The sequence below is a fragment of the Salvelinus fontinalis genome, chromosome 8, assembly GCF_029448725.1.
Source record: "Salvelinus fontinalis isolate EN_2023a chromosome 8, ASM2944872v1, whole genome shotgun sequence".
In the NCBI taxonomy this organism is placed as follows: domain Eukaryota; kingdom Metazoa; phylum Chordata; class Actinopteri; order Salmoniformes; family Salmonidae; genus Salvelinus; species Salvelinus fontinalis.
In genome coordinates this window covers 26,604,139-26,631,302 of record NC_074672.1, presented here as the reverse complement: position 1 = coordinate 26,631,302, position 27,164 = coordinate 26,604,139, and the positions used below count along the sequence as shown (strand labels likewise).

At 43.2% G+C, this 27,164-nt stretch overlaps 4 protein-coding genes across 6 annotated transcripts; 1 reads left to right on the top strand and 3 right to left on the bottom strand.

Annotated features, from left to right (window-relative positions):
* Nucleotides 1–473: 473 nt before the first annotated feature.
* On the bottom strand, nucleotides 474–11,166 carry LOC129860986 (aminomethyltransferase, mitochondrial-like). The gene is made up of 9 exons (XM_055931973.1): nucleotides 10,911–11,166; nucleotides 6,067–6,234; nucleotides 5,895–5,975; nucleotides 5,682–5,813; nucleotides 5,475–5,553; nucleotides 2,682–2,827; nucleotides 2,321–2,501; nucleotides 2,040–2,195; nucleotides 474–1,788 (listed from the first exon to the last, which is right to left on the bottom strand). The coding sequence occupies exons 1-9, from the start codon at nucleotides 11,034–11,036 to the stop codon at nucleotides 1,610–1,612; spliced, it is 1,248 nt and encodes a 415-aa protein (XP_055787948.1). The 5' UTR covers nucleotides 11,037–11,166; the 3' UTR covers nucleotides 474–1,609.
* Nucleotides 11,167–12,088: 922 nt separating this feature from the next.
* Nucleotides 12,089–13,923, top strand: si:dkey-20d21.12 (uncharacterized protein LOC556245 homolog). Its single transcript, XM_055931971.1, has 4 exons — nucleotides 12,089–12,379; nucleotides 12,907–13,050; nucleotides 13,178–13,393; nucleotides 13,500–13,923. The coding sequence occupies exons 1-4, from the start codon at nucleotides 12,367–12,369 to the stop codon at nucleotides 13,634–13,636; spliced, it is 510 nt and encodes a 169-aa protein (XP_055787946.1). The 5' UTR covers nucleotides 12,089–12,366; the 3' UTR covers nucleotides 13,637–13,923.
* Nucleotides 13,924–13,946: 23 nt separating this feature from the next.
* hyal3 (hyaluronidase 3) lies at nucleotides 13,947–25,770 on the bottom strand. 3 transcript variants are annotated; one of them, XM_055931969.1, is made up of 4 exons: nucleotides 25,622–25,770; nucleotides 19,061–20,038; nucleotides 16,476–16,565; nucleotides 13,947–14,730 (listed from the first exon to the last, which is right to left on the bottom strand). In XM_055931969.1, the coding sequence occupies exons 2-4, from the start codon at nucleotides 20,006–20,008 to the stop codon at nucleotides 14,437–14,439; spliced, it is 1,332 nt and encodes a 443-aa protein (XP_055787944.1). In that variant the 5' UTR covers nucleotides 20,009–20,038; nucleotides 25,622–25,770; the 3' UTR covers nucleotides 13,947–14,436. The 3 variants fall into 3 exon arrangements, with proteins under 3 accessions (XP_055787944.1, XP_055787943.1, XP_055787945.1); XM_055931968.1 differs by lacking the exon at nucleotides 25,622–25,770 and adding an exon at nucleotides 23,854–25,587; XM_055931970.1 differs by lacking the exon at nucleotides 25,622–25,770 and adding an exon at nucleotides 23,854–25,591 and having other exon boundaries at nucleotides 14,614–14,730; nucleotides 16,444–16,565.
* LOC129861456 (N-alpha-acetyltransferase 80-like) lies at nucleotides 20,850–21,999 on the bottom strand. Its single transcript, XM_055932828.1, has 3 exons — nucleotides 21,989–21,999; nucleotides 21,201–21,717; nucleotides 20,850–20,942 (listed from the first exon to the last, which is right to left on the bottom strand). The coding sequence occupies exons 1-3, from the start codon at nucleotides 21,997–21,999 to the stop codon at nucleotides 20,850–20,852; spliced, it is 621 nt and encodes a 206-aa protein (XP_055788803.1).
* Nucleotides 25,771–27,164: the final 1,394 nt, after the last annotated feature.

Below are 27,164 nucleotides of genomic sequence, written 5' to 3'. Positions count from 1 at the left end.
TCACACTTGAAGCACAGAGTCTACTGTACGGTCGCTACGAAGCATGGCGAAACACTCCAGTTTTATGTCCATATCGCTTATCAAGTTACTGAAAAGCATAAAATATTTGTTTTTCACGTCCCATTTTGTTGTCAAGTAACTGGACTTTTGCCAATAAAACAGAGAGCAGACAATTTTCTCCATATCTAACAAGGACTCCAGCCCTCCTCCTACTTGCCGGTCATGATGTGAGCTTTCTGTTCCAAAAAAGTAAGGATAAACACTAATAAAGTTACAAAATGGCAAAGTCGGGTTGGAGCACGTAAGATATCGGTCATCTCCCATCTTAACTGGTCTGTCTGGAGTTGTGCTGAGGAATGGGACTAACAATGATAGCAGTTTTAAAGTAGCAATACTTAAGCTTTTAATGATTTTAGATTTCCAGTTAATTATCCACACAGTACACAAATAAGATACATGATAAAATAACCAAATAATGGGAAAATCGTGTTTAATAATTTGCAAACAACAAAATCTTGAATGTTAGAAAGACAATACACAGGGCATTAATCAGCAGTAAATACAGTAGTCTATACATTTTGGCAATTGTCAAACAACATTAGTGACAGATGTTTAACTAGCATCTAGTGGAGTCATGTGCAATGACAATTATCCAAAGATGGCTTTCCCCAACAAAGAGAAATGTATAATATATAATGAATTACCCTGAATTCTAATATTTAATTCTATGTGAATTATAACCTATATTACAAGGGAAATTAGGGTTTTAGATACAAACTACATCATTACCTTGCTATACAAGGCATTCACATGAACAAAAGTGAATATCAAAAACATTGAGACAATATTTCAATAGTAGAGGGGAGATGCAACACCATGAACACATCTATAAGATACTTCAGTAGTTACAAGCAAGGTATTGGAGTTTTGCCACACATTACTGCATATATTGTTTAGTTTTAGTTTGTTGGGAATGTGACAACTAGGATTGTAGTACAAGCCTAAAGACAAAGTATCACAAAAGCAATTTGGAATCATATGAAGAGTTGTTTGTTCCTGCTGACATTTAGTATTAAGTTAGCAATTAGTAAACATTAACACGTCATTGTGCCACTTAGCCTGTAAAATGCAAGTTTAGATTCATACTATTAAACAGGAGAAAATGTTTTGCTCAGCAGTCCTGTAAACGTGACTTGCTCCTGTGTCTCTTGGTTTACATAGCACGTGTTGCTGCTTTTGCTGACTGGTCAGTGAGTCAGTGTCCTTCAAACCATATGGCTCATTCACACAACTCACTGTGGTCTAAATACCATCAACAAGCTTCAGATAACAGGAGTGAAAAGCCTCATCCTCAAGAGTGTAGCTGTATTTGTGTAGTTGAGTGGAGATTTGGGTGTAGGCAAGGCCACACACTCTCATAACCCATTCTCTATTGCTAAAGAAAGCCTTACAGTCCTTCAGGTTTGAGTGTCACTGCTCAAGGTAAACACAAGGGGGCAGCATTTGTTCTGATAGACTGATATCTTGTTGTCACTGGGAGGCAGTCTGTCCGATCAGGGTACTGTTTGCAGGCTGATCTCATAAGCCAGGTGTCCATTGAGGGACAGATCTAATGGCCAGAGTAGTAGTTTGTAGGCACGAAGGGCATCTTGGTGACCACTGCCTTCACTGCCTTCTTCCTCACTTCCACCTGAATGGGAGTTCCATTCTTGGCGTAAGCCACATCCACGTAACCCATGGCAACGTTCTGCTTCAGGCAGGGGGAGGGGCAACCACTGGTGACCTCACCTAAAAAAAAAAATTATAACTGATAAAAAGAAAGCTGAATCTAATCTCAACAGCAATCCATTCACAGCTAAATTTATATGGAACAGTGTCACATTTGTGCCTAAATAACACTACAGTGTAGGCCTACTAACAATGACAAACAGTAACAGAAAATCATCAGGCCTGGTATCCTGATCCTAAGTAGGCATAATCAAACTTTTACGTATGATTATTCAGATCTTGTAATAGCTAGTAGAGATCCTCTAACTGACCTATGACCTTTCCCTCTGGGCTGAGAATGGGGGTGTGCTGTCTGACAGGGGGTCCCGTGGACACCAAGCCCACACGCTTCCTCGTCGTCTTTGCCTTTATCTGGGGGACAATTATCTCAGCACCAGGGAAATCCTTTGCCTGACGCCGCCGCTTTCCTGCAAGTCCATCAAACAACCCAATTAACACAAACAACCCAATTAACACCGACCGACCGACCGACCGACCGACCGACCGACCGACCGACCGACCGGTAAGGGAGTGTATAATAATGAGGAGTCACCTATGGTCCACACCAGTGTCGCCTCCACGGGGGTGGTGGTCTCATCGATGTCGTTACCATAGAGACAGAGGCCTGCCTCCAGCCTCAGACTGTCTCGCGCCCCCAGTCCGGCCAGCTTGACCTCACTGTTGGCCAACAGGCGCTCCGTCAGGGCCACCACACCAGATTTAGGCACTGAGATCTGAACAGGAGGATGAGGAGGAAATTACTAACACAATTTTGCAACACAACGAAAGAAACACATTCTTTTTTTACAAATGCCAATTGCTTTCAGACAAAGGATTCTTGAAAGAAATGCACAGAGCACAGAAAAATATCCATCTCTACTGAAGTACAAAGAAAAAGAGAGTGAGAGGCCTACCTCCACTCCGTCTTCTCCAGTGTAGCCACAGCGGGTCACCCTGCAGCCCTGGATCCCAAACACAGTGGCCAGAGTGCTGGTCATGAAGGACAACTTGCTGAGGTCATCTGTCAATCCCGGCTGGAGCACCTTGGCCATGGAGGGACCTGAGGAGGACATGTGCAGGGTCATATTCTTTAGTACACATAGTAGCAAAATGATTTGCAACGGAAAACAAAAATATCTTATGGGACAAGTTCAGGTAGTTCCTCCCTGTTTCTGTTGGGTACCTAATGAATACGACCAAGGTCAAATCAACATTTATTTGTCACATGCTCTGAATACTTACAAGCCCTTAACCAACAATGCTGTTGAAGAAATAGAGTTAAGAAAATATTTATGAAATAAACTAAAGGGGAAAAAAACTCAAATCAAATAATCAAATAGTAACAAGAAAATGACATAACAATAAACAAGGCTTTATACAGGGGTTACCGGTACCGAGTCAATGTGCAGGGGTTCAGGTTAGTCAAGGTAATTTGTAAAGTGACTAGAGGTCGACCGGCCGATTAATTAGGGCCAATTTCAAGTTTTCATAACATTCGGTAATCTGCATTTTTGGACGCCGATTATGGCTGATTACATTGCATTCCACGAGGAAACTGTGTAGCAGGCTGACCAACTGTTACGCGAGTGCAGCAATGAGCCAACGTAAATTGCTGGCTAGCATTAAACTTATCTTATAAAAAACAATCAATCTTCACATAATCACTAGTCAACTACACATAGTTGATGATATTACTAGGTTATATAGCTTGTCCTGCGTTGCATATAATCAATGCGGTGCCTGTTAATTTATCATCGAATCACAGCCTACTTTGCCAAACGGGGGATGATTTAACAAAAGCGCATTCGCGAAAAAAGCAAAATCGTTGCACGAATGTACCTAACCATAAACATCAATGCCTTTCTTAAAATCAATACACAGAAGTATATTTTTTTAAACCTGCATATTTAGTTAAAAGAAATTCATGGGCCTCCCGGGTGGCGCAGTGGTCTACGGCACTGCATCGCAGTGCTAGCTGTGCCACCAGAGTCTCTGGGTTCGCGCCCAGGCTCTGTCGCAGCCGGCCGCGACCGGGAGGTTCGTGGGGCGACGCACAATTGGCCTAGCATCGTCCGGGTTAGGGAGGGTTTGGCCGGTAGGGATATCCTTGTCTCATCGCGCTCCAGCGACTCCTGTGGCGGGGCGGGCGCAGTGCGCGCTAACCAAGGGGGCCAGCTGCACGGTGTTTCCTCTGACACATTTGTGCGGCTGGCTTCCGGGTTGGAGGCGCGCTGTGTTAAGAAGCAGTGCGGCTTGGTTGGGTTGTGCTTCGGAGGACGCATGGCTTTCGACCTTCGTCTCTCCGTACAGGAGTTGTAGTGATGAGACAAGATAGTAATTACTAGCGATTGGATACCACGAAAATTGGGGAGAAAAGGGGATACAATTAAAAAATAAAAAATAAAAATAAAAAATTCATGTTAGCAGGCAATATTAACTAGGGAAATTGTGTCACTTCTCTTGCGTTCATTGCACGCAAAGTCAGGGTATACGCAACAGTTTGGGCCACCTGGCTCGTTGCGAACTAATTTGCCCGAATTTTACATAATTATGACATAACATTGAAGGTTGTGCAATGTAACAGCAATATTTAGACTTAGGGTTGCCACCCGTTTGATAAAATACGGAACGGTTCCATATTTCACTGAAAGAATAAACAATTTGTTTTTTAAATTATAGTTTACGGATTTGACCATATTAATGACCAAAGGCTCATATTTCTGTGTGTTATTATATTATAATTAAGTCTATGATTTGATATTTGATAGAGCAGTCTGACTGAGCAGTGGTAGGCAGCAGCAGGCTTGTAAACACTCATTCAAACTTTACTGCATTTGCCAGCAGCTCTTAGCAATGCTTGAGCCACAGCGCTGTTTATGACTTCAAGCCTATCAACTCCTGAGATTAGGCTGGCAATACTAAAGTGGCTATTAGAACATCCAATAGTCAAAGGTATATGAAATATAATTGGTATAGAGAGAAATAGTCGACGTGTAATAATTCCTATAATAACTACAACCTAAAACTTCTGAACTGGGAATATTGAAAAACTGGGAATATTGAACCACCAGCTTTCATATGTTCTGAGCAAGGAACTGAAACGTTAGCTTTTTTACATGGCACATATTGCACTTTTACTTTCTTCTCCAACACTGTGTTCTTGCATTGTTTAAACCAAATTGAGCATGTTTCATTATTTATTTGAGACTAAATAGATTTTATTTATGTATTATATTAAGTTAAAATAAAATTGTTCATTCAGTATTGTTGTAATTGTCATTATTACAAATACATATATATAAAAATCAGCCGATTAATCGGTATCGGCTTTTTTTGGTCCTCCAATAATCGGTGTCGGCGTTGAAAAATCATAATCGGTCGACCTCTAAAAGTGACCATGCATAGATAATAAACAGCGAGTAGCAGCAGTGTAAAAACAAAAAGGCGGGGGTACTTTCATCAAGGCATCAAGGCAAAGGGTGGCTACTTTGAAGGATCTCAAATATAAAATATATTTTCATTTTTTTAACACTATTTTGGTTACTACATGATTCCATATGTGTTATTTCATAGTTTTGATGTCTTCACTATTATTCTACAATGTAGAAAATAGTAATAATAAAGAAAACTTTTGAAAGAGTAGGTGTCCAAACTTTTGACTGGTACTGTATATCGAGTAGAACTGACGTTGCCATAAGAGAACTTACCTTGAACGGCAATCAAACATTCCTCCAGAAACTCCAGCTCCACATCGTGACCTTCTGCTTTGAACTTGGCTAGTCTAGTCTACATTAACACAGAAAGGATCAGATATATGAAACACAAACAGACATGACACTTCATAAAAGCATTACAAATCCATCCAAAACTTTGAGTGATGGTCGTCAAACACATGAGGTTTGTGGACTACTGACCTTCATGTTGGCAGAGTCCTTGTCTGCACAGCCAGCATTGGACACCACGTAGAGGTAGCCTTGGTCTGTCTTGGTGACGATAAGATCATCATTTATTCCTCCCTTGTCATTGGTGAAGAGGGTGAGCGTGCCCTGGAGATAAAAGTGTGAGAAGAGTGTGTGGGAAAATTAAGTGTATGTGCGTGTGTCTTTGCTTGCAGGCATTTGTCTCACCTGGTTGTCCTTCAGCTCTGCTATGTCTCCAACGATCATAGACTCTATAAACTTGACTCTGTCTCTTCCGTGGACTTTGCTCTGTTTGAGAGACACACAATGGATGGTATAGCCAATACAATGAGCACACAATATCTACCCATGCAAATTTGCTAAATGAAATCCCTCTCACCTGTAGCATGTGGCTGACGTCAAAGATGGAGCAGTGCTGGCGAGTGTGCATGTGGGAGTGGATGTGGCTGTCTTTGTATTGGACAGGCATGCTCCAGCCAGCAAACTCCACCATCTTACCCCCCTGGTCCCGATGGAAGTCAAACAGAGCTGTCTTCCTCGTACAGGCCTGGAAAACACTCTTTCATTATTGTTGTAACATATGCTGCCACACTGCTGTACCGTCATTACTGTAATGGTATCAGTGATGTAAAAGTCATAGCCTGGACGCCAGTCTGTTTCTGCCCTCCTGCCAACTTCTTATGGTATTGTCATGCCAATGACAATGGAGTAGACAAAAGCACAAACAGACCTGGGACCAGGCTAGTAAAGTCATGGAAGTTCATGTAACTGATTCATACAACTGATTGTCCTATCATTGTAGATGAGAACTCATTAGTGTGAAGAGGGCAACAGCAGGTCTGACTTGAAAGATTAATGTTTTCATCATAACCATAACAAATGCAGGTCCTATAATAGATACCAGTATTAATGTTGGTGATAAATTTTCCTCTTTCAACAGCCGCAGTGTACAGTATAAGTCTGGTGCGCGATAGTAATAAAATGCACCCAAGTTATTATGCAGACTTCTATTACTTCAACCATTGTCACTTTTAACCTTTAACCCAGCCACTGCTTGCTCTTATCAGTGAGCCATGCACTTTGGGAGCTGATGTTGGCCTGCTTACAGGTCAAGTATTTTGTGAAACAAGTCATCTCTCTCTCTCTCTCTCTCTCTCTATGTGTAGTCTAAACGAACACTGCTAACTAATCTCTACTGCTTGATGGGAACGATGTGCTGTGTTCAGGATGCCTACCTGTTCTTATTCATCTACTGTAAAGAGTTAACAATAGGCATACATACAGTGCCTTCGGGAAGTATTCAGACCCCTTGACTTTTCCACATTTTGTTACGTTACAGCTAGGGTTGCACATTTTGGGGAATATTCAGAGGTGGAAACTTTCAGTGGGAATTAACGTAAATATATGCAAATTAATATTAATACCATTTAAATGTAGATGTTTTTACATTGGATATATTTACCATATCATATAGACAGAAACATAAACCTTTTACCTTATCATAAGTAGACATAATTGCAAATGATTAAATCCTTCCAATAGAATTTTTAAAAAACTTTTTAGTTACAAATTGAACTTTAATTAAATGAGTTGACTCTTCACATGGGATGATTTCACTGAACAACAAAAGAAAATGAATACTGAATGATCCCCAATGATCCATTGCATCTCCCAAAAACGTTTTCAACATACATCTGTAAAATGATAACCAAAGCTTTAGTTTCTAGACTGTCTTCCTCTCAGGCTTCCATGTCTTCTCCCTGGACCTCCTCAATGTCCACCTCTTGAACATCAGACTCTGAGGCCTCATCTTCACTGTCACTTTCCAACCGTGTTGAGGATGGCTCGTTGTCAGGCTCTAAAAGCCTCACATTTGCCCGGATGGCCACCAATTTTTCAACCCTTGTATTGGTCAGGATGTTGCGTGCTTTGGTGTGTCTGTTCCCAAACAAGGACCAGTTGTGCTCTGAGGCGGCTGATGTTGGTGGGATTTGGAGGATGATGGAGGCAACAGGGGAAAGAGCCTCAGATCCACAAAGTCCCTTCCACTAGGTGACTGAACATCAGACAGGATTGCATTGTCTCCTTCAATCCGTGCAATGGCTACTGCTACAGGTTTCAGGAGTTTCAGGCTGCTTACCACTGTCTCCCAAAATACATCATCCAGGAGGATCCTCTTGATGGGGCTGTCCATATCGGCAGACTGTGATATGGCCATTTCTTGGAGAGACTCCTTCCCCTCCAGGAGATTGTCAAACATGACAACACCACCCCAACGGGTGTTGTTGGGTAGCTTCAATGTGGTGCTCTTATTCTTCTCACTTTGCATGGTGAGGTAGATTACGGCTATAACTTGATGACCCTTCACATACCTAACCATTTCATTGGCTCTCTTGTAGAGTGTATCCATTGTTTTCAGTACCATGATGTCCTTGAGGAGCAGATTCAATGCATGAGCAGCACAGCCAATGGGTGTTATGTGAGGGTAGGAATCCTCCACTTTAGACCAAGCAGCCTTCATGTTCGCAGCATTGTCTGTCACCGGTGCAAATACCTTCTGTGGTCCAAGGTAATTGATGACTGCCTTCAGCTCATCTGCAATGTAGAGACCGGTGGGTCTGTTGTCCCTTGTGTCTGTGCTCTTGTAGAATACTGGTTGAGGGGTGGATATGATGTAGTTAATTATTCCTTGCCCACAAACATTCGACTACCCATCAGAGATGACAACAATACAATCTGCTTTCTCTATGATTTGCTTGATCTTCACTTGAACTCTGCATCCAGCAAATGAGTGGATAAAGCATGTCTCGTTGGAGGGGTGTATGCTGGGTGAAGAACATTCAGAAATCTCATCCAATACACATTGCCTGTGAGCATCAGAGGTGAACCAGTTGCATACACAGCTCGAGCAAGACATTCATCAGCATTTCTCTGACTACATTCCTCTACTGAGTCAAAACAACTTCTGATTCCAGGAGGACCATGAGCTGTTGCTATCGATAAGGTGTCTGATTCATAATTTTCACCTCAAATAGATGTAGAGGGACTTTTGTCAGAGGTTGCTTGTTGTGAGCGCTGAGGGAACTTTATGCACTTGGCCAGATGATTCTGCATCTTTGTTGCATTCTTCACATATGATTTGGCACAGTATTCACAAATGTACACAGCTTTTCCTTTTACATTAGCTGCAGTGAAATGTCTCCACACATCAGATAGTGCCCATGGCATTTTCCTGTAAAGATTAGAAAAAAATAGTAAAAAAAGAAATACAATTCTATGTACAGATAAATAGTTAAGCAGTTAGATTAAACAACTCCTTTGTAAGATAAATGTTTTAAATTAACATGTATGGCAACAGGTGAATTAACACTCCTCAGTTAGCAGGCTCAAGCAAGCTCAAACCCACATGGTAGCAAAAACTAACCAGCAGAAATTGTTAACAAGTTAGAAATGATTTAAACACACTTTGCTGTAGGCTACTATTTACTAGTTAACAAAAAATCATGTGTCATATAAAATATATTCACCCCACCCAGTATTGTACTCAAAACTTACCAGAAAGCATGTAAAATGGATTAAAATGGATTAAAATTCAAATAAATCTCTGCAATCTACACAAAATAATGACAAACCAAAAACAGGATTAATACCTTATTTACAGAAATATTCAGCCCCATTGCTATGAGACTTGAAATTGAGCTCAGGTGCATCAGGATTTCATTGATCATCCTTGAAATGTTTCTACAACCTGATTCAAGTCCACCTGTGGTAAATTATATCGATTGGACATGATTTGGAAAGGGCACACACCTGTCTATATAAGGTCCCACAGTTGACAGTGCATGTCAGAACAAAAACCAAGCCATGAGGTCGAAGGAATTGTCCGTAGAGCTCCGAGACAGGATTGAGTCGAGGCACAGATCTGGGGAAGGGTACTAAAAATGTCTGCAGCATTGAAGGTCAGCAAGAACACAGTGGCATCCATCATTCTTAAATGGAAGAAGTTTGGAACCACCAAGACTCTTCCTAGAGCTGGCTGTCTGGCCAGACTGAACAATCAGGGGAGAAGGGCCTTGGTCAGGGAGATGAACAATGCAAAGTACAGAGAAATCCTTGATGAAATCCTGCTCCAGAGCGCTCAGGACCTCAGACTGGGGCGAAGGACAACAACCCTAAGCACACAGACAAGACAACGCAGGAGTGGCTTCGGGACAAGTCTCTGAATGTCCTTGAGTGGGCCAACCAGAGCCCAGACATAAAACCGATCTAATATCTCTGGAGAGACTTGAAAATAGCTGTGCAGCAACACTCCCCATCCAACCTGACAGAGCTTGAGTGGATCTGCAGAGAAGAATGGGAGAAACTCCCCAAATACAGGTGTGTCAAGCTTGTATTGGCACACCTGTACAACTACGGTGACTTAATCAATTTTAGAACAAGGCTGTAACCTACCAAAATGTAGAAAAAGTCAAGGGATATGAATAATTCCTGAAGGCACTGTACATTCTTTCCTACGGTAAATGGCAGCGCGAGGCGTAAACAAGGTCTTAATAAAATACCATATCCCACTCTCAGAACTGATTAGCATCAACCCCAAACTGTTTGAAATGGATAGTAACAATCCAAGGTCCATTCCTGTAAAGAATCCTGACCTGCAGTGGGCCAAGACATTACACTACATTCACATTTCACAGTAAATCAGGAAGTCTTCAGCAGCCTAAACTATTCAATGAAATCTCACTAGAACTGAGAAGAGTTGAATGGAAGATAGTGTTCATTCAATAGACTAGTTCTAGAGATGGGGGATCTGAGGCAGACCTATCTATACCCTGACAAGCCACTATCATGCTTTTAATAAAACCATAGTCTGCAGCAGCCAGTCAAGCGAAGTGATCTGTGCGGGCTCGGGGGCATTCTGCAGGGACAGATGTAGATTTGATTTGCATGACCAAGCGTGCCACAAATAAGAGGGAAAAAACATGGAGCAAATGGGAAAGCGCAACATGATCGCTGTTCGGTCATATTGCAATAACTTATACATCAAAATAAGAACAAAATCAAGGTTTGACGACTAAATACATCTAAAACATATGAAAAAATAAACAATTAATATTCAATATTTCTCAGCACTAGGCCAACTGCATGGACAAATCCCTTAGAATTGCTACATTTTGGGTCGGTTTTAGTGAGCAGCATTTGTCCTCGAGGTTGATGGAACAGTACCTCTGAACTTGAAGCATGCCTCTCCTGCCTCCCCGCGATTCCGAGTCCAACGCCACGTAGACACTCCCTCGGAACTCGGAACCCGAATCCGAACCCGCGGCCGCCAGATAGAATCCGAGCCCACATCGTATATTCCTTGCAGACGAGATCCAAAAGTTCACGTAACACAAACACCTCGCTGTCGTCAACAGTTTGGACTCCGCACTCAGAATTGTGCTTTCTCTACAAAACAGCGACCCTAGCCAGAGCAATGTATTTCGGGAAATGTAGTTGATGAAATTACACATTCTTCAAACATTTGGAGAAAAACTCACTACACAGGCAGGCCTGTTTGTTGCACATGTTCTGTGTCAACACTAAATGTTGCTGTCATATGAACATATGAACAGTCTTCCACTGACGACCCTGGGTCGTTACAATACATATTATGCATAGCCTATTGCAAGTATATTATGCATAGCCTATTGCAAGTGTTTATGATGTAATAACATAAGCAAAATGTTCACGCCAATGCTCTGTAACATGTCTTATTGTCATTACCTATATTTGAAAATGTCCATACTGTCAGAGTACACTTTCAAAACACAACAATATCTGTCATGGCACAGATAGTACACTGAAGTCTCGCTATGTGACAGTGTGACTGAGGGGAAATTCACAACACTCAGCACCATAAAGTATCCTATACTCAAAAAGAAATGTCAATATACAAGGAATTTCTGGATCTGGGATGACAGTGGCTACATCTCAGAAAACCACTAACGATGTGTTACACTGCACCAGTAATTTTTTTATTTATTTTATTTAACCTTTATTTAACCAGGTAGGCAAATTGAGAACACGTTCTCATTTACAATTGCGACCTGGCAATTGATGTTACACTAACAGTTAACCAGTAACTCTTATCTTTACATTGTCATTAGATCACTTGTTGTAAATTAATCAAATATGAACACACTAAAAAGCAGGCCTTTTTTATATTCGGGGACGTTTCACATTGCTCTGGGTCCTGTTGCTTACTGTACCTCCTCTGCCTCTGTTGGATAATTGAATGATCCTGTGGCCCAGTAGCAGCTATTAATACCATCCTCGTCCCAGCTTCTATTTTAGGGTAGGGGCTGTTAGGGTGGGGGCTGTTAGGGTAGGGGCAAGCAGCAGGGAGCAAGGCAGGGATCGGGGGCACAGAGACACAGAAACAAAACACTGGGTCTGGACTCGCTTCCGTGTGATAAGGCAATTATTCAACCTGGACTATATTCAGAAGGCTAATTAATACAGTTGTGGATGTATATTTTGTTTGATCCTATGACACTGGATAACCTTTTCCATCATTTGTTGTTGACACATATTGGGAACGTATTGACAGCGGCTTTCTTTTCTTGAGGAGACGCACACATACTGTATGTGAATTCTCCTCAGATACACATACTATTCGTGTATCTTTCTCCCCTATTTAATGTTAACAGAAGGTAAGAGCAAAGAGAGGGGAGAATTCAAGGTGGCTGATTTGGTGGAATGGCGCTATCTGGACACTTGATTGATTGTGAGGAGAAAATTCATGGATATTGTGTCCCTAAAGTTTTTGGGTGAAGCCCGGATACCTGAATAGAAAATGGGGTGGGAGTGTCTGGTTTGATGAATCATGCGTGTGTTTTTGTGTGTGAGAGAGTAGGACTATATCATGTCTCCCTTATATCATTGAAATAATAGTGCTTGCCTGTCAATGCCACCATACCAATATGCCAATATACAACTTAGTGTGCTTAAAGCATTCTTGTACATTATATCAACTAGGCTGCATGGCTGAAATGGCTTCACATTTTGGCTAGACTTGTGGAAACATTCCCAGTCAGACAAAGGGCCTGTTCTCAATCCCCTCTCCCCTGGCCCTGGCCCTGAGTCCAAATTCCAACTTCCTGATAACAGTTTTATTTTGATTATCAGTAATACGATTTAGAGACCTGGTGTCCTCTTCTCTCTCCCTCCTTCCCTCCAGGGATTATGGCGAAACAACCTCCATCCCCTACCACTCCAGTATTTTTTACCCGGATCAGTGATCGAGATCTGACTGAGATCGAGCTACATTCTGTGGAGTCCATCAACGACCTGCACCGCACCCACCCAGAGCACAACCACAAAGGTACCAGATATTTCCAGGCTGTATTGTGTATAGTGATTGCATCCAAAACCACCATTGAAATGTGACTCTCATTACTCTCCATTACCTTTAGTCACTAGAATCTCCACTGTCTCTATGGTCTCTATAGGCAGCAGACGACCTCCCCTTCCTCCTGCTCCCTCCACCAATGGGAACCTGCATCTCCGGGACAGACCAGTTGTCTATCAGACAGGGCATCCAATGAGAAGCCGATGGCAGAGCACGCTCCGAGACCTGTTGATGCCCACCTCGTTCCGATACACCATGGGGTGTGCAGTGACATCATTGATGCTGTTGACGCTACTTCTTATCTTCTGTTTCTTAGGTAACGATATTCACTTACTCTTTCTCAATCTTGATCTGAAATCCAACCAGGCCTCAACATTTTGCCCATCCCTTTCTATGACTGTGTTTCTGCGTTCCCCCTCCAGTGCAGCAGGGTAGCGCTCTCCGGTCCTTAACTGAAGCAGTGAGGGAGAGACAGGCTGCGACCCTAGAGGTCTCCCAGCTCATCCAGGAGCTGCAGGTGCTGCGCCACAACCTCACAGCCATCACGGGAGGATCCTGAGGAGCAGAGGTCACAGAGAGGAACACCCTTCACCCCTGGACCCTGAAAACCCCGTCCTAGTGGCCCCCTGGACACTAATGTAACACCAACTGTTAACTACCTGCCCCAACATCTCCACTCAAGTCAAATCCCTGCCCTGCACATGGTATTGGAACTTGGGCCCATCCAGAAACAACCCCTACTGCCATATGCACAACAGAGCCCGGGAGTTGGAACCCACAGAGAATGTTTCCATATACTATACTGTATATTTATGAGTTGTTTGATTTGCAAGACAAAAAGGAGAAAGAAAGAGACTCATTCAGTAAGATTGCAGGGTACTGAACACTTTATAGCATCTTTAGTGATATCACAGCATAAAGGACCACACTCTTCCACTGACAATTCATGTATTTGAACAACTGCATGAGGACAGAAATGATTCAGGTTCGAGATGTCCATGTGATCTGTGACTTAAATATACTGTACATACAAGTTACAGCTGTAACTTTTAGAAGCGGTACTCTTTTACATGTATGCATGAGACAGGCGATGTATGATGAAATGTCACACCCATTTTGTTACTGACAAAACACAGTGCAAATTTGTTCTGACTATCACAACTTAAACATGTCACAAGTGGAACTGAATTGTATAGAATGAATACGCTGAGAACGTGCCTTAGCATGGCAACTGCCACAGTTTTCACTTTGATACACTTGGTGGAATTGCAATGATGCTACTGTATGCTGCGCATCAACCAAATAAACAAAAGAGGTGATATTATATATTGGTGATAGAGATTATATATTTTCCTGACACTAAGTGTTAGTGATTGAAGCTATCCTTTCCTGACACTTCTCACCCGCCCAGCCCTGATAGCACTGGCACAGGAAGTTAGTGCGGAGGTGGCTGAGGTCATGAGAGGGGTCAGGGAGGAAGTTGGAGAAGGAGTCAGAGAGTGGGATCATGTGGTCAGAGTAGGGGTCCCTTCTGGCACAGCGACCGTTGCCTTGACATCGCTCCTCGCTGCAGCGCTGCACCCCTCTCTTCAGGGTGCTGATGTACTCTCCCAGTTCAGAATTAATGTAGTCCCTCAGTATCTCACACTGACGCTGCCAAGAGAGGAAGGGAAAGAGATATTCATATACAAATACAGAACAAAACCAAACTGCATACACACTCAAGGTTGTAGAAGTACAGTGCATTCGGAAAGTATTCAGACCCCTTGACTTTTTCCACCTTTTGTTACATTACAGCCTTATTCTAAAATGTATTAAATAAATATCCTCAGCAATCTACACACAATACCCCATAACGACAAGTGAAAACAGGTTTTAGACATTTTTGAAAATGTATAAAAAATGAAAAACAGAAATACCTTCTTCACATAAGTATTCAGCCCCTTTGCTATGAGACTCGAAATTGAGCTCAGGTGCATCCTGTTTCCATTGATCATCCTTGAGATGTTTCTACAACTTGAATGGAGTCCACCTGTGGTAAATTCAAATGATTGGACATGATTTGGAAAGGCACACACCTGTCTATATAAGGTCCCACAGTTGACAGTGCACCTTATAAGCCATGAGGTCGAAGGAATTGTCCGTAGAGCTCCGAGACAGGATTGTGTCGAGGCACAGATCGGGGGAAGGGTACCAAAAAATCTCTGCAGCATTGAAGGTCCCCAAGAACACATCAACACAAGGCCTTCATCATTCTTAAATGGAAGATGTTTGGAACCACCAAGACTCTTCCTAGAGCTGTCCGCCCGTCCAATCTGAGCAATCAGGGGAGAAGGGCTTGGTCAGGAAAGTGACCAAGAACCTGATGGTCACTCTGACAGAGCTCTATAGCTCCTCTGTGGAGATGGGAGAATCTTCCAGAAGGACAACCATCACTGCAGCACTCCATCAATCAGGTCTTTGTGGTAGAGTGGCCAGACGGAAGCCACTCCTCAGTAAAAGGCACATGACAAAAGGTGCCTTTGACAAAATGCACCTAAAGGACTCTCAGACCATGAGAAACAAGATTGTCTGGACTGATGAAATCAAGACTGAACTCTCTGGCCTGAATGCCAAGCGTCACGTCTGGAGTAAACCTGGCACCATCCCTACGGTGAAGCATGGTGGTAGCAGCATCATGCTGTGGGGATGTTTTTCAGCAGCAGGGACTGGGAGACTAGTCAGGATCTAGGTAAAGATAAATGGAGCAAAGTACAGAGAGTTCCTTGATGAAAACCTGCTCCAGAGCGCTCAGGAACCTCAGACTGGGGAGAAGGTTCACCTTCCAACAGGACAACGTCCCGAAGCACACAGTCAAAACAACGCAGGAGTGGCTTCGGGACAAGTCTCTGAATGTCCTTGAGTGGCCCAGCCAGAGCCCGGACTTGAACCCGATCGAACATCTCTGGAGAGACTTGAAAATAGCTCTGCAGAAACGCTCCCCATCCACCCTGACAGAGCTTTAGAGGATCTGCAGAGAAGAATGGCAGAAACTCCCCAAATACAGGTGTGCCAAGCATGTAGCGTCATACCCAAGAAGACTCAATGCTGTAATTGCTGCCGGAGGTGCTTCAACAAAGTACTGAGCAAAGGGTCTGAATACTTATGTAAATGTAATTTTTCAGTAATTTAAAAAAAATCATTAGCAAAAATGTCTAAAAACCTATTTTTGCTTTGTCATTATGGGGTATTTTGTGTAGATTGATGAGGGGGGAAAAAATACTTTAATTAATTTTAGAATAAGGCTTTAACATAACAAAATGTGGAGAAAGTCAAGTGGTTTGAATACTTTCCGAAGGCACTGTATGTATATTATAGTGGATGTACATGCACAAACTGTGAGGTCTCCAGGATCTGACCTTTGACTTAGCGAATGCCTGCTCCCCCCATAGCACCACTCCTGCCATCCCTAGCGCTGCACTCTCTCCCAGTGTGTGCTCCAGATCCGTCTGAAAACACACACACACAAAAACAGACAGGTATCAACCACCTACAAAAATGCATACACTTGAGGTGAGATGATTGAGTCTAATGGTTAAACACCTGGAGAATAAACCCTGCTCCTCACAGCTGCCCATGTCCCTTAATGTTGATGATGTGGTTGTTACTGACAAGGAGCACATGGCTGAGCTCTTTAATCACCACTTCATTAGGTCAGGATTCTTATTTGACTCAGCCATGCCGCCTTGCCCATCCATTTCCTGCTCTCCCACCCCTTCTAATGTGACTATCCCCGATGCTGTTCCCTCTTTTTTCCCTGCCCCGCTACAAAGTTTCTCCCTGCAGGCGGTCACTGAGTCCGAGCTGCTGAAGGAGCTCCTTAAACTTGACCCCAACAAATACATCTGGTTCAGATGGTTTAGACCCTTTCTTCTTTAAGGTTGCTGCCCCTATCATCGCCAAGCCTATCTCTGACCTTTTAACATGTCTCTCCTCTCTGGGGAGGTTCCCATGGCTTAGAAGGCAGCCACGGTCCATCCTTTATTTAAAGGGGAGATCAAGCTGATCCTCTGTTTATCAAAAGTGTTGGAAAATCTTGTCAATAATCAACTGACTGGCTTTCTTAATGTCTATAGTATTCTCTCTGTATGCAATCTGATTTCCGCTCAGGTTATGGATGTGTCACTGCAACCTTAAAGGTCCTTAATGATGTCACCATTGCCCTTGATTCTAAGCAATATTGTGCTGCTATTTTTATTGACTTGGCCAAAGCTTTTGATACGATAGACCATTCCATTCTTGTGTGCCGGCTAAGGAGTATTGGTGTCTCTGTGGGGTCTTTGGCCTGGTTTGCTAACTACCTCTCTCAAAGAGTGCAGTGTATAAAGTCAGAAAATCTGCTGTCTCAGCCACTGCCTGTCACCAAGGGAGTACAGCAAGGCTCGATCCTAGGCCCCACGCTCTTCGAATTTATATCAACAGCATAGCTCAGGTAGTAGGAAGCTCTCTCATCCATTTATATGCAGATGATACAGTCTTATACTCAGCTGGCCCCTCCCCTGATTTTGTGTTAAATGCTCTACAACAAATCTTTCTTAGTGTCCAACAAGCGTTCTCCCTTAACCTTGTTCTGAACACCTCCAAAACAAAGGTCATGTGGTTTGGTAAGAAGATTGCCCCTCTCCCCACCAGTGTGATTACTACCTCTGAGGGTTTAGAGCTTGAGGTAGTCACCTCATACAAGTACTTGGGAGTTTGGCTAGACGGTACACTGTCCTTCTCTCAGCACATGTCAAAGCTGCAGGCTAAGGTTAAATCTAGACTTGGTTTCCTCTATCGCTCTTTCACCACAGCTGCCAAACTAACCCCGATTCAGATGACCATCCTACCCATGCTAGATTATAGAGACATAATTTATAGATTGGCAGGTAAGGGTGCTCTCGAGCGGCTAGGTGTTCTTTACCATTCGGCCATCAGATTTGCCACCAATGCTCCTTATTGGACACATCACTGCACTCTATACTCTTCTGTAAACTGGTCATCTCTGTATACCTGTCGCAAGACCCACTGGTTGATTCTTATTTATAAAACCCTCTTAGGCCTCACTCCTCCCTATCTGAGATATCTACTGCAGCCCTCATCCTCCACATGCAACACCTGTTCTGCCAGTCACATTCTGTTAAAGATCCCCAAAGCACACACATCCCTGGGTCTCTCCTCTTTTCAGTTCGCTGCAGCTAGCGACTGGAACGAGCTGCAACAAACACCCAAACTGGACCGTTTTATCTCAATCTCTTCATTCAAAGACTCAAGCATGGACACTCTTACTGACAGTTGTGTCTGCTTCGCGTTATGTATTGTTGTCTCTACTTTCTTGCCCTTTGTGCTGTTGTCTGTGCCCAATAACGTTTGTACCATGTTTTGTGCTGTTACCATGTTGTGTTGCTACCATGTTGTTGTCATGTTGTGTTGCTACATGCTGTGTTTTCATGTGTTGTTTCCATGCTATGTTGTTGTCTTAGGTCTCTTTATGTAGTGTTGTGGTGTCTCTCTTGTCGTGATGTGTGTTTTGTCCTATGTTTTTATTTTTTAATTTTATTTTAATCCCAGACCCCGTCCCCGCAGGTCATTTGCCTTCTGGTAGGCCGTCATTGTAAATAAGAATTTGTTCTTAACTGACTTGCATAGTTAAATAAAGGTAAAATAAATAAATACAAATAATGCAGGGATAGAATATCTTTCCATTGCTTGCTGGTATCTCCTGCCAGGTGTGCTCATATGTCACTGTCTGTATGGCAAGGTCAATGGGAGACTAGTTTGATTACTTGTATGTGATATCAGCCCAAATAATAGTAAATCCTGCCAAATATGATATCAAAGAGTTTATAATATTCATAACATAAGTGCATCACTGTTAGTGTATGTTTTGAACAATTGATTATAACTCTGTAATAACACAGTCATGGGATAGGAAACATTTTCCAACTTTACTGTTATAATTTACCTTGTTGAGGAAGTGGAGGGTGTGGGCGAATGCCACTCTGGCATAGGGCAGTACAGGAGTGGCATGGGTGCTAGTGGGGTACTGATTCGCCACCCTCAGGGCCTCCAGAAGCCTATGTCTGACCAGGAGGGTGGCATCAGAGGACCCTGCCAGACGTTGGGGTAGGTAGATGCTAGGGTAGAGGGCAGTGGACTGGCGCCACAGCCAGGCTAGCTGGTCATTCTTCTGCCTGGTCTTGGAGTGGCAGTGGCCCGTGTAGCTGTGGCCTTTCTGCTTCCTGTGGTAGTTGAAGCATTCAGGGAAGCTGTAGAAGCCCCAGAGTCCCCTCGGTCGCAGACACACTCCTAACTGCAGTGTCTCAGACATGAAGGCCCTGGCACCCCTCTCAAACTCCTTACGGGCCAGGGAGTTCACTTCCTGTTTGGTTAGCTCTGGATGCTCCCCTCTCACTAGTTTTTTAGACAGCCGGCGGTACTCCTGCTTAATGCCGAAGTCTCTCACCCACAAGGGGCGCCACTCCTCCCAGTCGATGACGGCCAGGCCGCTGAACCCTGTCCTGAGCAGGGCTGAGATCTGGGTCTGGGCCAGGGCCAGGTGGGCCTCCAGGTCTCCCCTCTGGGGAACCCCTCCATTAACCTGCAGACCTTCCTGGGAGATGTAAGGGTAGAGGCCTAGCTGATTGTGGTAGAAGATGCTCATGTTCTGGCCCTGGAAGCGCTGGTGGTGGTTCTCCACGATGTCGAAGGCCCCCAGGTCCAGGTGGACGCCATAGTGTTCCTGGCAGCTCGCTGTGGGCATGTTCCAGACCATGGTGAAGGGCCTGCCCTGGACCACTGGCCTTGCAGCAGCCACAGACCCTCCAGACTCATCACCCACTGCCCCCCACTGGGGAGTGACAGGGATGGTGGAGAGGAGGAGGATGGTGAGAGGGAAGCTCTGTAGCAGCATGGCTGTTCACTGGTTAATGTGTTGTCGTGCCTAAAGAGAACACACAGACAGACACATATCTGTTCAAACTAAATTCATTTTGACTGATGTTAATATTTCAAGAGATTAAACAGGATCTTAAGGACTTACAAATTCTTAACATATTGTATAAATTGGAATTCGCAACATAAAGAATATTTTTTTGCAGGATGTAACATATCATTCGAAATTGATGACGTGTACTCAACTGTGCAATTTTTAGGGAACCCTTTTAGCTCGCGAGCACTACTTTCAAAACTACTGGCTGAAATGATACAAAACCTCTGTTGCATCCCTTTCAAGACAAGACCATTGGAGATTGTCTACAAGATGCTTGGATGAAAAGGTATTTAGAAATGTGCAATCTTAAACGGTGACCCATAGAAAACACATAACAATACACTTTAGTACACAGTCCTTTATTTCAACATCAAAATGATTGAAACATTAGGCCCAAAATATAGCCCCAGTGATAATTATTTAGTTTGATCAGGTAAAGTTAACCATTCATTTAATACATGTTTTATTTTAGGACAAGAAAAAACAACTTACTTAAGGCACATGAGAACAAACATTTGGTATTCTTTGTTCAAGTGTTATCTCAGTCTACAGCACCAAGTATCTCTGACAAGAACTCAAGGAGTGCCAGCCAGACCCCAAAAATATCCTTCCTTCTCAGTCTGTCAACCTCTTGTCAAACCCTACAGGCTGTGGTACTAAATAGGCCAAAGGCAGTGTCCTTTTCCTCAATGTCCTGAGCATGTGTGTGTGTGAGGCTGAGTGACATGGGTGACATGGTCTGTGGTCAGCCAGGCCCTCAGACTCAGATGTCCTTGTGCATCCAGAAGATAGGAACTCCTTTAGCATCTCTATAGGGCGTCTCCTCAAGAGTCTGAAACACCAGTCGGGCCGGACACTGAGGAGGAGGAGGAGGAGGAGGAGGAGGAGGAGGAGGAGGAGGAGGAGGAGGAATAGAGGGAGGAGGTGGAAGACCAGAGGGAGGAGAGGGAGGTGGATGACGAGATAGAGCAGAGGGAGGAAGGAGAAGAGGTGGGGGAGTAGGAAGACTAGAAGGATGAGTGGGTGGTGGAGGAGGGGGCAGAGGTGATGGAGCCGGCCCTATAAAGGAAGGAGGGATCTGGGGTGGTGATGGTGGTGGTGGGCCTCCCTGTACCTCACCCTGGGTGTCGTCTGTCCCTGGGAGCTTGGAGAACCTCTCCAGCACCTCCATGGGCATGAAGGAGGCCATGACACCAGCATTCTGTACCGGCATGGACAGAACGTAGCCCAGGTGGGCATAGAAGTGCTGCTTGTCGTGGGTGGTCAGACACAGCCTCAGGAACCCTCGGGCCTTAGAGTAGCGCTCCGTCTCCTGCATCAGTGTACGACCGTAGCCCTTCCCCCTCTGGGCCTTGGACACCACCACCGACTCCACAAAGAGGCTCCCAGGGCGGGACACCACGCGGGACAGCCGGACGTGCCCCAGGAGTGTCTCCCCATCCCCACCGTCCCTGTTCCCAGAGCCCTGCAGCAGCACCAGGGCTACGGGGAACTCCTGGCAGGATTTCTGGAGGGCGTGAACCCGGGCACCGTGGCTCCGCTGCCACTCGCTGTTCACCAAGTCGGCGCAAGGCTCCAGCAGGTCCGGACGCTGGTGCAGGGGGATTGCCCACACGCCCCCACTGTCAAACCTGTGACCCCCCCAGACAACACGGGACAGCCAGGGTCAGAACACACAGAGGGAGGGGATTCCATCTTCATGCACATGCCCCTGGTCACATCATCAGACAACTGGACTGGGAACTACTAAATTCCCCAGTGTGTCACAAGTATAGTTATGACACAGCATTTATTAGATAGGCACCAAATTTGACAACAAACAGTAGATAGGCATCGTAGACATAGATTATAGACGCAACCTCAGTGTAATTCAGGCAGTCTTGCAATGATCATGGTTTTTACTGACAATCCATGGGCTCATCGGGGGTTGAAATAAGACCCACACCAGCCAGGATAACAGGAGAGACTTTTAATCTCGCTCTCTTCCTCCCCTCCCTCCCCTGTGACCTTCTCTGCTGGCCCCTTGTCTGGGACACCGAGGGTAAAATGATACCTTGTTTCACTGCACCTACTGTACAGCTAAAGTAGGATGCATGCCCAAGTGCATTGATGAGACTCAGTTATTAACATGCAGCCCCTGGACAGGAGAGAAGCTGTAAACATTTCAACAGTACATTTGTCAAAAGGTATTACAGTACATCAAGCATCATCATTTCCATTTCTCAGATGCTATACAAAGCAGGCCTCAAGTTTAGTAGTGTTCCAGATAGTCTGTCACAGAGTGTGGTCACAGCTGACAGGCTTAAGATGATCAAGAGATGTGCTGAGATGTGCTGAGCGTCTATAACACCAGTTTACACACTATCTCCCTCAGGCATAAATGGGGAAGTTATTACTTCACAGCGTTTCTTGATAATATCAGCTTCAAGGAAGAGACCCACTGAATCCACTCATTCTTGGGATACATGTAATGTACAAAATGTTCTCCACAGAAAATGTACCGTTTAAAAAAAAGGTCTTGCATCATTACTATTATTATTTACCACTGAGGAAAACATGTTTCTTCTCCTCCCCCTGGTGATTGGAAGAAATAAGCTGACTGGACTAGTTGAGAATATCTGACACAACAAGACCTGCGGTTGGACCTCTCCCCGAACATTAACTGTGTCGTGTTGTATGGCCAAAACCAATACAGATACACAAATAAAAGTGAGAGAAATTGGTTTCATGGTTATATATTCATTCAGTTTGTAATACTTATTTTGGTACAATACATCAACTTAAATAGATAAAATAATTGTCAATAGAAAGCTCATAATGTGGCCTACTTCTTAATGTATGTATTATTTTCCCACAAATATTTGTCTTAATATTAACAACATTTGAAATATATATTTGCATAGACCAAAGTATCAGCTATCATCACACCATGTAAAGGAACAACCTCTCCTAATTCTTCAATTTGTTCATAAAATGCAACTAACTGGATGTATGTCAGACACCTTAAAATAAACATATTTGAACCAAAATGTATATCCTATCTTAATCTATCAGGGAAATGGAGTTGACAGTTTATGGTTGTGACCATGGTGATTTCAATATTGTTTGTTTAAATCTATCAAAAGTAGAGAACTTTCCAGACCATGAACAGTCTTGTTGCACTACAGGTAATGAAGACAAGAAGAAGGGATCCTTACGGAGTAGTTGACCCTGCTCATTCCTCACTCATTTAGAATTTCAGACAAATTTGACGGAGTTGACCAAATCTCTGGACACATTTTTTTTTAGCAATTACAGTTTTGAGAGAAATATTCAAAGAGGGCTATTGCAAGACACTGCAAAATATCCTTTTTCAGTTGATATTAATCATTGCCTGTTTTTGTAACATTTTCAACCTTTTTTGGTGGTATTTCCAAGCATAGAGCCGACATGGAAATGGTGCATTATTTAAGCTCAAATAATGCATTTATTTTTTTATTTTTTTACTATAAATAAAGTTTCCCTGCTGGACAAGGTTTGTCCCGACTTTCAAGAATCCCTGATCTACATCTTAATATAAAATATTTGCTGAGCATTATTTTGTATAATAAAGACAACACAGGCAGAGAAAACTCATGCTGCTGCACTGTACAATGTTCTATTTGCTTACACATAGAACAGCCTCCTAAAACCAGTAGAGAAACACATATGATAAGAGTACGATACTAGGCCTATACCAAGCAAAATACAAAATAAACAAAATGTCCTTGCAATTGCAGGCATCTTACCTAGTTCTACTGCAGAGTGGTCTAGTGACTGGCAGGCAGAGAGGAGAGAGTATGCCAATAGTCTAATGACATGACACTGAAAATGCTAATAGACATCAAAACCCAGGAAATAACCTACATGACAGTTGTGACAGCAACTCAACCACAAACTCATTATCTCATCTAATGTTAAATAACACACTTCCGATGTGACAAACATGGCAGGGGCTGTTTATTCCAGTAAATTAAATTGTAAGTGTGTTAATGTTAGCTGATACATACATCATTTAGTTACACATTAGATGTACTGCATATGCAAGCATTGGTCGTAGGCCTATACTTATCCAAATAACGTGGAATTTAGTGGGTAGATGTCATTATGATTTGTAGACTATATGGTATTTTACAATACTGCCACTGCTGCAGCTATCTAAAACGTACAGTATGTGGATACAAATTGATTAAGTAAAGAGCCCCTAGATTACTGAATAACAGCATTATGAAGGGGAGCTTGTCATTGATCTTCTGTATGACACATGGGTTGTAAAATAGTATTTTCTTAGGAACACTGTTCTTATCTCAAGATATCACTCACTGGTTCCTCTTATGTAAAGGATCTCACCACCACCAGAGCCTTATAAGACACTCGGGCTCCCGAGTGGCACAGCGGTCTAAGGCACTGCATCTCAGTGTAAGAGGCGTAACTACAGTCCTTGGTTCACATACAGGCTGTATCACATCTGGCCGTGATTGGGAGTCCCATAGGGCGGCGCACAATTGGCCCAGCATCGTCCGGGTTTGGCCAGGGTATGCCAACATTGTAAATAAGAATTTGTTCTTAACTGACTTGCCTTGTTAAATAAAGGTTAAAATAAAAACTAATCTTTTCAACTATTTCTTTTTTATATAACCACCAGGTCAAGTGATTTTAAAGCCCATCTTTCTCAATTGATTCAAATATTTTGTGTTTTTTAAACAGGCAATCTGCAATTGCTACATCCATTTTTGGACTTTAAATTAATTATATAAACCCATTGATTCCTGAAGAATATAACTAATGAATGCCTCATGAGCTTAGTTTAACTTTCAAACTCAAATATAAGCTTGTTTTTCTCCATTGTTTGTAAACAATGCATTTGTAAACAAACACTGTATAGCCTCAAAACATGGTTAAAACTACTTTTAATAAAATGGATGGTCAGTCCTTGCATCCATAGCTCTGTCTATTCATTTGAAAGTCTTTCTCTCACCCCCCATACTTTTACCAAAATAGTGGCTGGGTCACGACTTTGTTAATGTTTGAAATGCAAATTGCCCCTTTAAGCTGCAGGTATGGAATTATTGTCTTTAAAACTAGGTGTTGGTTAAATAAAAATACAACATAATACTGAGTGAAATAATAAGAAACACTGTCAAACATCTCAGCTACTGAAAAATTACAGGATAGGCTTTTCACTTCCACTGCCAAATAAGGGCAGGTCCAAAAATGAGTGACAGCACATCAGAATGCGCCCTAACCATTTTGTCGTAAATGCATTGCGTTTACAGTACAGAATGCAACAAATAATCACTGTGAACGACATAATAGGCAACATAAATCGTGCTGGCTCGGGAAGTGCATTGAGTACTCCTAATGACGCCTCGACTTCGAGCACTTCCAGAAACAATTCTTTAAATATCATATTCCAAATATCCAAGACCTAATAGCCTAAATTTGTATTTTGTTAAAGTGGAAAGCAATTGTGACAAATGTATGCTGTTAAAGCCTAATACCACAGCTAATACCTACATGTTCACGGTTTCACGCTTCTTCCACCGAAAGTTGACTCGAATCTGAGACACGCGCTGTTCCTGGATCGGTTTTGGTTTCCTTAACCAAACTAATCAGGGTAATGGTTCAGTAGCCTTCACTGGTCTGCGATCAGGATTTACCGCACTTGGTCAGGAAATATACTTGGTTAATCTTTGGCTGTGATCACTGGATCTATGTGGACAAGAAACGTAATGCGTCCACCCAGCGTATGGGAGGTATCATAGCATCTTTAAAAAAACGATGGGGGATAGATCTATGTTTAATTCAATGGATATGTCAGTGGTATTGAAGACCAACTCGTGTCTCCTTTTCTCCTTATTTAACACGATTTACTTAAAAGGCACATCTCAATAGGTGGTCCAGGTATGTAACGAGTCACAAATTGGGGGAGGGGGGCATAGCAGCAGGAAGTAGGGATACTGAGGTGCTGCAGCACACCCTGAAAAATCAGCATACCCCCCAAAAATATCCAATATTAGCGGTCCGATAAAGCCTTCTGTAGTGCGGGCAAAAAAAAAACGCAGCAACACCCACGGCTCTGTGGGGACGGGGTTGTTCTCTATTGCTGCTCAAGCAAGGGGGGAGACTGATGACATAGTGTATCAGACCAACTCCTTGAAGTTTGCCGTTGTGTCTAAAAAATAAAAAACTATTTTGCTCAACTTTTTTCTACCCTTTAGTGTGTACACATGCTTGGAATATCGTTTTTCAAAAGGAAACGTTCAGAAATCATTAGAGGATGTATTTCATGGATATGACTTTCACTTATTCAGGGTTAAATAGGGGTTGATGCCCCCCCTGCATTAAACAATAACTCTTCCATAGCCAGGAAACCATAACATTAATTAAATGTACACTGCTCAAAAAAATAAAGGGAACACTTAAACAACACAATGTAACTCCAAGTCAATCACACTTCTATGAAATCAAACTGTCCACTTAGGAAGCAACACTGATTGACAATACATTTCACATGCTGTTGTGCAAATGGAATAGACAAAAGGTGGAAATTATAGGCAATTAGCAAGACACCCCCAAAAAAGGAGTGATTCTGCAGGTGGTGACCACAGACCACTTCTCAGTTCCTATGCTTCCTGGCTGATGTTTTGGTCACTTTTGAATGCTGGCGGTGCTCTCACTAGTGGTAGCATGAGACGGAGTCTACAACCCACACAAGTGGCTCAGGTAGTGCAGTTCATCCAGGATGGCACATCAATGCGAGCTGTGGCAAAAAGGTTTGCTGTGTCTGTCAGCGTAGTGTCCAGAGCATGGAGGCGCTACCAGGAGACAGGCCAGTACACCAGGAGACGTGGAGGAGGCCGTAGGAGGGCAACAACCCAGCAGCAGGACCGCTACCTCCGCCTTTGTGCAAGGAGGTGCACTGCCAGAGCCCTGCAAAATGACCTCCAGCAGGCCACAAATGTGCATGTGTCAGTATATGGTCTCACAAGGGGTCTGAGGATCTCATCTCAGTACCTAATGGCAGTCAGGCTACCTCTGGCGAGCACATGGAGGGCTG

What these genes read in the sequence shown, in the direction of transcription:
- LOC129860986 (XM_055931973.1), bottom strand. Translation starts at nt 11,036, where the DNA reads ATGTGGGCTCGGATTCTATCTGGCGGCCGCGGGTTCGGATTCGGGTTC. An exon ending in CAGAGCTGAAGGACAACCAG is followed by an intron (nt 5,814 to 5,894) that starts GTGAGACAAATG and finishes TTTTATCTCCAG; the next exon opens with GGCACGCTCACCCTCTTCAC. An exon ending in AGGACTCTGCCAACATGAAG is followed by an intron (nt 5,554 to 5,681) that starts GTCAGTAGTCCA and finishes GTGTTAATGTAG; the next exon opens with ACTAGACTAGCCAAGTTCAA.
- si:dkey-20d21.12 (XM_055931971.1), top strand. An exon ending in CCCAGAGCACAACCACAAAG is followed by an intron (nt 13,051 to 13,177) that starts GTACCAGATATT and finishes TGGTCTCTATAG; the next exon opens with GCAGCAGACGACCTCCCCTT. An exon ending in TCTTATCTTCTGTTTCTTAG is followed by an intron (nt 13,394 to 13,499) that starts GTAACGATATTC and finishes TTCCCCCTCCAG; the next exon opens with TGCAGCAGGGTAGCGCTCTC.
- hyal3 (XM_055931969.1), bottom strand. Translation starts at nt 20,008, where the DNA reads ATGCTGCTACAGAGCTTCCCTCTCACCATCCTCCTCCTCTCCACCATC. An exon ending in CCCTCCACTTCCTCAACAAG is followed by an intron (nt 16,566 to 19,060) that starts GTAAATTATAAC and finishes GTGTGTTTTCAG; the next exon opens with ACGGATCTGGAGCACACACT. An exon ending in AGGCATTCGCTAAGTCAAAG is followed by an intron (nt 14,731 to 16,475) that starts GTCAGATCCTGG and finishes CTCTCTTGGCAG; the next exon opens with CGTCAGTGTGAGATACTGAG.
- LOC129861456 (XM_055932828.1), bottom strand. An exon ending in CAGACGACACCCAGGGTGAG is followed by an intron (nt 20,943 to 21,200) that starts GTACAGGGAGGC and finishes CCTCCTCCTCAG; the next exon opens with TGTCCGGCCCGACTGGTGTT.